At 46.1% G+C, this 12,146-nt stretch overlaps 1 protein-coding gene across 1 annotated transcript; it reads left to right on the top strand.

The window, feature by feature from the left end:
- Positions 1-3,769: 3,769 nt before the first annotated feature.
- Positions 3,770-11,669, top strand: ZDHHC22 (zDHHC palmitoyltransferase 22). Its single transcript, XM_084630601.1, has 3 exons — positions 3,770-3,825; positions 5,551-6,126; positions 10,096-11,669. Exons 2-3 carry the CDS (start codon positions 5,565-5,567, stop codon positions 10,359-10,361), a joined length of 828 nt encoding a protein of 275 aa, XP_084486727.1. The 5' UTR covers positions 3,770-3,825; positions 5,551-5,564; the 3' UTR covers positions 10,362-11,669.
- Positions 11,670-12,146: the final 477 nt, after the last annotated feature.

Genomic DNA, 12,146 nt, shown 5'->3' with positions numbered 1-12,146 from the left:
CAGACAGTTTCTCAGGTAGCCAGGTCCAATTTCATATGGGGCTTTGCAAATCAAAACAGCTAATATTTGTAAATTTGACTTGGACTGTGTACAGTAGGTGCAAAGTCCTGTTTAAAATCATGTTAGTTAAAATGTGATAGTTTTTAAAACACAACCACTTTTCCTTATCTAGATCTGCCTTCAGAGTTCATGCTTCCTGGTCCATTTGATTTTTGGCTTTTCTAATGAGAATGACAACATCCTGATCTTCTGCATAAATTAGTATTTAGACACTTCTTTAAAAGGGAGATTTTGCCTGATAGACTCAGACCACCCAAAGAGCCATTACAGTCTGTTCTGTAAATCTTTATTAATTCACAGATTATTGACACTTTTTTCCTTTGCTCAGTCTGCTAAGTGTTATAAATCCATGTGCTAAAGTTCCTTAGGACATTGTCACTGGACAAGGTTAGCACAAGCAGGTGCAAAAGAATATGGTGCTAAATGAAAAATAGCTGTTTTTCATTTTCATTTTCCCCATCCACTACATGGATTAATGACCTGAATATGTCTGACATACAAAGACATGTCTGAAATACAGCAGGTTAAGAATGTGTCTTTAGGTAGAAAACTTTCCAGCCAGACACCTTAAAATGAGTCCAGACTGATTTTTGGCATGTGTCAATGTGTGAAAACATGTGTCCCCTCATAGATATATTATATGCCAAATTTTAGCCCACAGCATATTTTTACAGCTGAGTTAGAATCCCTGGAAAAGACAAGACATAATGAGCCATCAACAAACAAACCAGACAAAAGCTTGGCCCACACAGATGGGAACATGCCGCTTGTCATGTAGTATATTTCCACAGTAAAGCTAATGATTGGCTGGATCAGGGAACTACCTATACTTCATTTTCAATCTCTAGGCTACAGATTCAAATCCAGCACAAGTCTGATAGTATCAGAAAGTCATGACCTTCTATCAACTGTTTAGTAGCCCTAATGTGAGCAAGTTCATCTCCATCCTTTCCCTTATTGACAGGTGTCCACATCACTAAAGCCACCAGCACAATTTGCACAGCATTACTGGCAACCTAGGTCAAAAAACAGGAACATAATGTTATGTTCCCGAGTTCATATTTAGATACCCGCCTGCCTTCCAATACCGCTCAATGGCCAGCAGCTCTCAATTATAGACAGGAGCTTAATTTTAGTCTCTGATTTTAGGAAGTTTTGGCTCTTGTTGACAACTTCAGTCTGCACATAGGTATCCCTATCTGCCCTGGAGCCTGGGCTCTCTGAAATCCCATCAGTTTCACCAGCTGTCTGAAGGGCCGAATGCAGCCCCTGGGTCATAGTTTGCCCATCCCTGCTATAGAGACTTTCATCTACTATGGCCAAGTGTAGCCCAGGTTATGGTGACCAAAAGATGCAATCAAATGATGGCTGTTTGACAGATTGTGTGGAATGAATTAGTGAATTCCCAGTCTACTTCCTAGTAGATAGTTGTCCACATGAGAGAAATCACCTTCACACTTGGCACTAATTGATCCTGTCTCAGGAGAGAGTTTAAAGTGTCAGTGGACCATGGAGGTCAAACTCCCTCCAAGTCAGGGGTGAGACACTGCGGGGCTGGCTCTGGAGTGTGTGTGGGAGAAGTTCACAGTGCCATTCTCCAAGAAGTACCAGTGCAATGGGTAATAATAATAATAATAATTAATAATACCTAGCCCTTTTATATAGTGCTTTTCATACAGAGATTACAAAGCCTTTATGAAGGAGGTAAATGTTATTATCCTTGTTTTTTCAGATGTGGAAACTGAGGCATGGAGTGGTCAAGTGATTTATCTAAAAGCATCCAGCAAGCCAGCAGCAGAGCTGTGAATAGAACTTAGGTCTCCTGTACACTAGTCCACACTAAAAGAAAAGGCGCACAAGTACTCCTTTTCTTTTTGCGAATACAGACTAACACGGCTGCTACTCTGAAACTAGTCCACACTGCCTCTCTAAAAGAGAAAATGGAAGACTTACATTTCTCTGTCAATCAGTCTAGCTTCTTTCACCAGTATGACATTGGGGTGTGGGAAGGGAGAGAATAATACCAATTCGTGACGTAAATATTGATGTAATTTGTTTTAATACATACCCACAAATTAACCATTGCTCTTGTTATTTCAGTGAGTGGACAAGCTAATTTGTCTAGCTTTTCTCAAATCTCTCTCTCTCACACACACACACACACTCAAATTCCTCCCTGATATAACTCCACTGAAGTCAATGGAGTTATACCAGAATTAATTCTGACTCCTCCTCCCCAATCTCCCATTTCACAAACACAATAATGTGAACAGAGAAAAACAATGTATGCCATATTTTAAAATATTAAGTCAGTATTTTGCTAGTCACGAAATCGTGAGCATCAAAATCTGGAAGAGCATGTTAATGAAAGCAGCAGGCATAATTTAGCCACTGTACCACTCCTCTGGGAAAAGCTGTTCACTTTCTCTTATACATTTCATTAATAAACTGTAGCTTGTGTTGCTACCAATATAGGAAGAATTAATGTGTTTCATGTTATTCATTCCCTTCAGTCAATGATCCTTCATTACATGAAAAGGTTTCAATGTATTTTTTCTGTTATTTTGATGTAAACTGTTAAAATAAGAAGAAAACACTGATTATTCAGAAATAGAAGCTAGCCTGGTATGTTCCTTATTTTAAGGCTCACTCTAGTTTAATATTAAATAAGTCAAGGAAATATTAAAAGATTTTGTTTATTTGGGAACATGACAGGGAGACCATTAGAATGGGAATGAAGGCTGGGCGAATGCTGCCCAGTTTTCCCCACATTTCTGCTGAAGTACATCTCAGGCATGTCTCATTTCAGCTCCATTGTGCACAGGCCTGGCTACCTCTGGCTTTTGCTATCCAAAATGTGTTTTTTTTTTTCTCTCTGAAATGTTGAATCATGAAAGTGAGCAGAGGAAAAAAAGTCATTTATGCAACAAAACAAAAAAACACGAAATAAAAACCAGCTGACTGTCACTAACCCCCACGTGTGTGTGTTTGGGGGGGAGTTAGTTCTTTGTCTCACAATATGTATCTCCTTAGAAGCTGAGACACAGGAGCACACCTCAGTCCTGGCCTGCCATGCACTCCACTTGGATGTGGGTGATAGGCCTCCCTGGCAAAAGCAGAGCCTGCTAATGAGTCTGAATTACAGGATGATTCTTATGAAAGGGACCAATCCTAGGACCAGTTTGCAGCCACCAACCTGTATTTTCTGTCCCCTGCGACCAGTTCAGAATTTGAACCTTGGTCTCCGTAGGTTCAAAGCACTAGGTCAGGGAGCCTCCTCGTGCCCCTTTCAAAGGGGAGACATTTCTTCGACAAGCTGTGAGTGTTTGTCAGTGCCTTGTGAGTGGGGTTTGTGTGGGTGTGTGCACGTATTTTGGAGAGAGAGCGTGAGCGTGTGTGGGGGCTGGGGGGAAGAGGGCGCCAGTTACTCAGCACTTACGGACCTGGAGTAATTAAAGCTCCGCGCACAGGTTCCCTGGGACCCGTTCAGATGCAGCAAGTGCACTTCACCCCCCCCCCCCCCACTGCTCGCTAGTTGACTAGGGTGCCAGAGGTCCCGGATCTGGGTAAAAAAGAGGAGGCTGCCAGCCAAGAGAGAGCGAGAACCCCTCCCAAACTTTCCAGCCTTCCCAAACCTGTTCCTCAGGGCTCTTCCAAGGAGCGGCTCGTCGGCAGCAGGCGAGACGTTTCCACCCCCCCCCGAGGCACCTGCTGGAGCAGCCAGCTTCCAGCCAGCCGGGCTGCCGCAGGCAGGACCTGCTCTGGGTGAGTGAGCTCAGATTCCTCTTCCTCCCCGTCTCCTGCTCCACGGTGCTACCGCTGGTGGAACTGATGGGATTTCAGAAAGCCCAGGCTCCAGGGCGCAGAGGGACACCTTCCCACTGCCTACAGGGTGCTGGTAGGGTAGGAGGGACCCCAGATGCCGGGGCCCGGCGGCACACCATACTGCTCCCTCCAGTGCCAGGGCTCACAGGAGGGCTCCTGCCGGAGGAACTGAAGGGACAGCTCCCTCTTTCTCCCGAGGCTCCTGCCGGAGGTGCTGAAGGGACAGTTCCCTATTAAGCACAGGGCGGTTCCTGCTGGGGACGCTGAAGGGACAGCTCCCCATTGAGCAGCCTGCTGCTATCGGGAGAGGGCTGCTAAGGGGGAAGCTCCCCGAGCCTCCGCAGTTCACACCGCAGCTGCTGCTAATCCAGCGGCTGGCCTTGAAGGGGCACCAGCTTCTTCCCAGCCCCATCGGACTCCAGCCACAGCAGCTCCAAGCAGCCAGGTAACAACTAGGCATTCCTAAAAAACAGCAAGCAAGGGGATTTCAAGGTTATTCCGCGTGCCAGCCAGACAGCAAGCCAGACGAGCTCGGAGAGGGGGATGAGCTGATCTGGAGACTGCCCAGCGGTCCCGCCAGAACCAGGATGGGGCTGCCAGTGTTGGCACCAAAGAAAGTTCCCAGTGGCTACTAAATGTTTAAAGTTTAAGGGACAAATGTGCTTCTGATTTAAGTTCCAGGCTGAAGTTAATGGTGGATAAGGTCCAGCTGGGGAGTGTAAATATCAGGCCACGCTGGAACAGGCGGCTCCCTGCTTCATTTATTTGCCATAGGTCCTTTTCCCCTTGTACATTTTATATGTGTCTGGCACGGATGGAAAAAGAAAGAGCTAAACGTAGTCATCGCTGTGTTGGGGGAGCTGGCGTGGACCTGCCTAGACAGCTGCTCTTTTGTACCTTTGGTTTTTAGGGGATTTTGTTTGCTTGTTTGGTGTAATCATGTGTATTGACTATACAATAGCGATAGACAGACACACGCGCACAGCGCTCTGTTGCTGTGACAGAGTTCCTCGCACAACGCCGAAGGTTGCAGCTGGGGCAGCCCCTAGCAGTTCTTTTGAGCATTTCCTCATCTTGCGCATGTAGGGACAACAGTCATTGAGGTAATCGGAGATCTGTGGCTTCAACGGCTAAATTAGAGCTTTGGATTTGATCCGTATTGCAGTGGATTAGAGCAACCACCCTTTCTCTCTTCCCTCTTTCCCCCACCTTCCTTCTGACATGCAACACGAAAACTGACCCTGCCTGTAACAGGAACTCCTGTAGTAGAGAAAAGGGGAGCCGCGGAGCGAGCTTGGTGCTGATGCAGCCGGCAGACAGAGGCTCCAGGCACGGCAGCCTCTGGAATCTCCGTGGCAATGCCGCCTGCAAGCTCCCTGGAGCCAGGCACTGGGGCTGTGACAGTAACAGCTAGGAGATGAGGAGCGACCGTTCCCCAAGGAGCTGGCCTCTGTCACGCGCCACTGAACTGGCGGGGATTTCATTGCAGAGGGGTGCGTGTGGCAGACGGGAGGGAGGGGCGGGGGAGAGCAGCAGAGAGGGCATTGCCAGGAGCAAACAGGGGAGCCGGCGGGAGGGGGGAGAATGGGGCACCTGGAAGGAAATGGACGCATCAAGTATCCGTCTGAGGCGGTGATGTTTGTTCTCTTCTTGCTCTCCCTGCAGGAATGTAATCCACAATGCTAGTTCTCAGGGTGCTCAATGTTGTTGCTCCAGCCTACTTCCTGTGCATCTCCTTAGTGACCTTCGTCCTCCAGCTCTTTCTCTTCATCCCCAGCATGTTCAAAGACCCTTCCACCACCCCACTTTTCTCTCCTGCTCTGCTGCATGGGGCCCTCTTCCTCTTCCTCTCAGCTAATGCCCTGGGGAACTACATCCTTGTGATACAGAACTCCCCTGAGGACCTGGGCAAGTGCCTGAACTCGGGCGGAGGAGCCGAAGTGGTGGCGGACCGGCCGGACGGAAGCAGGTCCCCTTGCTCAGCCTTGCCCAGCACCCACTTCTGTAGACTGTGTGCCAGAGTCACCCAAAGGCATGACCACCACTGTTTCTTCACAGGGAACTGCATCGGGAGCAGGAACATGCGGAACTTCATCATGTTCTGCCTCTACACCTCCTTGGCTTGTCTCGACTCCCTGGTGGCAGGGGTGGCTTACATTTCTGCAGTGCTCTCTATGTCCTTTGCAAACCCACTGGCCTTCCTCACCCTCCTGCCTCACTCCATCAGCCAGTTCTTCTCAGGTAAGCGGCCTCTCTCCCAGAGAAAGAACATGGTCTCCCTTTGCCCAAATGCGCCACTTGGGTCTTGCTCCTTCCCAGGCAACTTTGTGAGGGGCGGGGGGCGGGGAAAGGGAAGGGAGGGGTTCCTGTGCTCACGGATCTCTTCACTGAGGCTTTGTGTACATTTCCTGCAGGAGTTGAGCACTGTGATCAAAGGCCCTATCGAAACCCAGCCGGGTTCCAGACACAGTCCTCTTCGTAATTTATTCGGTTCTAAAAAACCCAAACCCAGCGCCTAAAACAGGGCGCCAGTGAGCAGGGCTGGTGGGCGTGCAGAGAGTCCAGTGCAAGGAGGCAGCAGGAGAAAGAATTTCACTCATTATCCTAACGCAGAGGGGTGCCTCAGTGCGTCCCTGGGGGTGGTTCTCAAGTTGTTCAGAGGGGGGAACCATATTCTAATAGAGATTGACTGGGGGACACTTCCCCTTCCGTTTGCCGTCACCTGGTCCCTCCTCCACTCCCATTAGACACACACCCAGCCCCACCTCCTTTCCCATTTGACATACACCCAGCCCCACCGCCTTTCCCATTCGCCATCATCCAGCCCCACCTCCCCTTCCATTTGCCTTCACCCTGCCCCATGTCCCCATCATAAGACACACACTCAGCCCCACCTCCTTTCCCTTCCCAATACACACACCTAGCGCCCACATCCCCTCCCTGTGGCAAGTATAGCTGCTGCTCACATGGAAATTCAGTGTTAGGAAATTATGATGTTAGCTTCTTTTAATGCTATCTAGCAGGTGGAAACAAAGAAGAGAATTAGTATCATGTGACCAACCAGCTCTCTGCAGACCTCCAGCTTGTTCTTTGCAGACCACAGTTTGAGAGCCACCGTTGATCTCTGAAAGTGCCCCATGCCAAAAGAAGATGTATTCAGAGGAATAATCTGCTTCTGACCCTGCCTTTTTATGGCTTTCAAGGTGCCCTTTCCCCATCCACATCTTTTCCTGTTCCTCATCAATTCTCCCCCTACTCCTCTAATTTCTCTTTCTGATCCTTCTCCCACACACTGCCTCAGCACCTCTGGTTCTGTCCCTCCTCATCTCACCATGCCCCTGAGCCCCTCCAAATGCACCAAATCTAAATTTGAGACAAAACCCTAGAATGAGGGGAATTTGAAAAGTTGCTTCATCAAAAGTTTATAGACTAGTGGTATTCTGAAAGTGACTATGTAAAAATTTCATTCTTTTAACCATCAGACCTGCAGCCTGTGTGTATCAGAATCAGATCTCCTCGCTTTACTGACTAAAATAGGACTTCTGCTCTGACTCCTGCAGAGCCACTCAGCTCAGGGAGAGGACCAGGATTGTATTCTGGGGTTATGAATCAACAGGACTGTTGACTATGTTTTGCTTGCAGAATCTTGCTAATGATGCATGAGCCAGAAGGAACCCAGCTTGATTTTCAGATTCCAGGCTGAGAAGGCTGGCATTTAAAAACAAACAAGCAGCAATTTAGTCATAAAAGTATCTGATTTTGGCATGGTAGTCACTAAAAGCCAATAAACATGGAACCCTGCCATGAGATTTTTATGGAGTCACTTTTCGAAGTAGAATCACATTTTAATTAATGTTGGATAAACTTCTTCAGAATGAATAACATTCTCCTCTTCTAAGCTATGGCTGACACAGCAAAATGGAGTGGGGAGACAAGGTGAGGAGGCCACCAGGGAGCTGGTTATGGCTCTTTGAATCTGTGGGCCGATCAGCATCAATCCTGGCATATGTTAGAGCAAAACCCTAGGCTGCACTAACTTATGCTGCTAGTATATGGACCCTAAGGAAGCATGTATTAACTGAGGATCAGTGCACCAGAGCAGAGCTCCACCACACTCCAACACATCTTTTTCCTCCTCTGACATGCTCTCTATGCTGGTGGCAGGTGACCACTGGAATAGGAGATGGATCTGCAAGTTTTATGACAACTGGATTAATTCTCAGCTGGCTAGTTGTGGCCAGAATCTATGCTCAGGAGGCCCAAAGAGCCAGCATGGATATCAGAATTTGGCCCAGTATCTATAAATTCAGCATCATAACTCAGCATTTCTGGCGTAAATAATGTGCAGCAATAAGAGTGAGATCACATCAGGTTCATAGGGAACAGAAGTAAGTTTGGGTTTAAAATGGTTTCTGGTAATGAGGGGCAAATAAGAGGTATTTTTGTAAATGTCTGTCAGATTGGATCTCCTGACAAAACTATAGACTATGTTTATTTGGATAACCTAAGAATAAGATTAACAAACCTTATGTCCATTAAGTATGGCTCAGGGAAGCTTTATACTTGCAAGAAGAGACAAAGGATTCCTCTTCTCACAACATGGTGACTTTCTGCATCATGTCCTCAAATAAATCTTGCAGGCTTCTTGCAAATAAATCTTGTAGGCTTGCTGCAAAGTCCACAGCTCCCAACAGAGCATTATCAGGAAAAATGAACCAATCTCTATCACTCTTGCTTCCAATAAATGCTGAGAAGCCCATGCTTGTATCTGACCTTCCTATTCAATATTTCAAGTTACCCTCACTAACCAAATTAGTATGAGGATTCTTTACCTCCTTAAGGGGATCTGTTCTCCCCGGGACATGTTGTGCATGATGTCTACTGGGATCAAGAAAGACAAGAAAAGAAAAGTGATATTGAATTTAAAAAGCAACATTTAACAGTTCAAGTGTTCAGGACTGAAAAGCCAGATGCTGTAGTCTGTTTGAAAAAAATAATCCTGTGAATGTTCTCTCCTAGCCAAGTCCAAAACTTGAAGTGAAGTCAAAGTGTAATTTTGTGGCAGCCAACAGCTAGACTATTAATTACTGCATTTCAAGATGGAGAAGCTGGAATTCATAGATTTTAAGGCCAGAAGGGACTATTAGCTCATCTACTCTGAAATCCTGTATAACACAATTCCAATAACTGGAGGAGCCATGAGCTACTTACAGCCAGCCACCCAGCCCTGTTCTGGTGACTCCTGGTAAGAGAAGATGAGGCAGGACTGGTTATAAGACTAGCCAGCACTCCTGCACCATTCCCTATGGTGACTTCTGCTGAGAGAGACTTGGATTAGAGTAACTTGAGTTGTCCCCCCTGCACCATTCCTACATTCTTCTCTTCAGGAGGGAAAGGTAACATTAGAGAGATTCTTTTAAAAGACCTATAAGGAATTAGTTATGATACATTTGATAGTTATATAAGTACTAAAATATTGGCAGATCCTGAGTGGGTGCAAATTGGCCTATATACTGATATTATACTATATATATATATATATATATAGGGCCAGAACTACAACTGCTGTAAATTTTCACAGCTTCATTGACTTCAATGGAATTAGGCCAATTTACACCAGCTGAGGATCTGCCCATATTTTTAGTACTTATAGGTGTATAAAATTATATATAACTTTTTTAAAACAATGATTAGAAGTACCTGTCAGATTCAGTGTTTCCGTAAGTCTTTTAGCATGCTGTAGCCATGTACACAAGAGATGCTACTGTGCGGCAATCTAGTGCATCGTAGATTCACACCCTGCTTTGCTGTGCAAAAACATCCCATGTAGACAAGCCCTGTGTCATTTAGGCACTTTTGAAAATGTTACTAACAATGATTAAAATACGTTTTATATTTTGTGGAATTTTCCCTTTAAGCCCTGATGCTACATATTACCAATATAAACACTAGTCTAGTCTAACCTCTACAATTTTAATATTTTTCCCCAACAGTGTTAGTTGCATTGATGATCATGAATGAAATCCTTCAATTAAAATGATTAGAATGATTAATTCTCTTTTTCCTTCTAGCTCTCAAGTTGTATAATTGTTATAGAATATAATTCAGTTTCCAAAACTCTTCAGGTTGAATATTTCTGGATGACTAATATACTAATATGTGGGGTGTAAAATGCTGTTTCTTTTTTCTCTTCCGGCTCTGGAACTGCAGGAGCTCTCCTTAGCTCTGAAATGTTTGTCATTCTCATGCTGTACCTCTGGCTTGGAATTGGACTTGCCTGTGCTGGCTTCTGTTCCCACCAGATACTGTTGATCTTACGAGGGCAAACTCGCTACCAGGTGCGGAAGGGGATGGTGGTAAGAGCCCGGCCCTGGAGGAAGAACCTGCAGGATGTTTTTGGGAAGAGGTGGCTAATAGGACTTCTCATTCCTGTGCTAAATGTGGGAAGTGACTATCATAGGCATAAAGACAAGTAACTCTCCACAACACACATGCACAGATATACCCCTACTTTCTCCCATACTTCTGCTGCAACATGGCAAAGTTGGGATATTCCATCTCTCAGTACTGCAGACTCTAGGGGGAAGGGATTGGCTAGCAAACCGAGCAGATGTAAGGGATTGTCTTTCTGTTCTGTGCTTGTACAGTGCCTAGCACAATGGGGTCCACATCCATGACTAGAGCTCCTAGCCGCTATGTTAATACAAATAATAAATATTAATAAGGAGATCACAAACCATGTAGATGAAGAGATACTGCCGCTTTGTAGACACATCACTGCACCTGTGTACATGGCAACAGTCTCTGTACTATTAGAAAAATAATATTCAAATCCTCCTTTAGGATCCTTTCTCACTCTTTCATCTTCCCTCTCTCTCTCTTGCTCTCTCTCTCTCTGTTATCTAACCTATGCCTTCTCCCACAACTGGCAGCAGGATCCTTCTCCATCTAGCTGATAGCCCATGCTATCATGACTAGATTGTGAGCAAAGTATATGTTCCTGTGGGGGGTTCCCAAGTTGGAGCTTTATGAAGCATAAAGTGACCTGAGACAGAAAGAAGCATTTAACAATAAAACTGTAGTGCAGCCAAACACTTTAGGAACAGGCTGCTAGGAAGGCAGAGAGAGTCTAGTCTTCATAGACTAGAAATTAGGGATGGAAAGGACTTCATTAGGTCTCTTGAGCTCCAGTTATTTTTGAGCTCTTCCCTTCGTAGGTATATGAAGGGATAGCAGCTCACAGACTGTCCACAGGGCCTGTCAGGATTGTAGCTCTAGTGGCTGCTTCTCAGAGTGTTTCTTCTTCAACTCCCCACCCCCGGCCCTTGCCTTATGACACAGTCCATGGCACAATTGTCTGTCCAGCTCCAAGGACCAGCAATCAGATCTAATAATGGACCTTGGATCAAATAAGGCCAAGATACAAGAAAAGAAAACTGTGAGCATGAATGGAAAAGATGCATTTGAGAGTTGGGCTGTGGTTGTGTGACAGAGGTAGGTTGGGGGTGGCTTGCGTGAGTGAGTGATAGAAGGTGCATGCGCACAAAGTGGGCTGGCAGGAGAGTGTAAGCGGCAGCACTTAAATGTACATCCTGATGTAGCACACAGTCAAAGATGGTTCGTCCATGTTGAGTGGTGTTCAGAGTTCAGCCTTCACTGGAAGACAGTGGGGTTCTCCAAAGACCAGGACCCTTTGCTATAATTTTGTAGTAGTATTAAAAATTAACAAAATGATTACCTCAAACATTCCTGCCACACCCTTAATATAGGCTCTTCAGAGGTTCTCAAACTGGGGGGGCGTGGAATGTATTCTGGGGTGGGGGTGGGGGAATGAGAAGCTTTAGGGAAAAAATTACCGTGTGTAATCAGAGCGGGTGGCCGGAGAGCGGTGGCCATACCATACCATGCCATCCTTACTTCTGTGCTACTGCTGGCAGCAGTGCTGCCTTCATAGCTGGGTACCTGGGCAGCAGCTGCCACTCTCCACTCTGCCTTCAGAGCTGGGCAGTCAGAGAGCGGCAGCTGCTGGCCAGGTGCTGGCGGGGGATCATGTACATTACAACAGACCCAAAGAAGGGGGGTGTGATCAAGTTTGAGAACGAATCCTTTAGGACATTTCCTCTAGCCCAGGTATAGTGGGGTACATTCATCATGGTATATCTCCACTAAGGAAGTTAATGGAGTTACTATTGGGATTAATCAGCCCAGTATGTCAGTATGTCCTGCTTCAACAAACCCCATCATATCAGTGCTGCGACACC

This window comes from Lepidochelys olivacea (genome assembly GCF_965140295.1).
Source record: "Lepidochelys olivacea isolate rLepOli2 genome assembly, chromosome: 6".
Classification (NCBI taxonomy): Eukaryota; Metazoa; Chordata; order Testudines; family Cheloniidae; genus Lepidochelys; species Lepidochelys olivacea.
The sequence above is the reverse complement of the archived record's forward strand: the minus strand, read 5'-3'. Positions and strand labels throughout refer to the sequence as shown.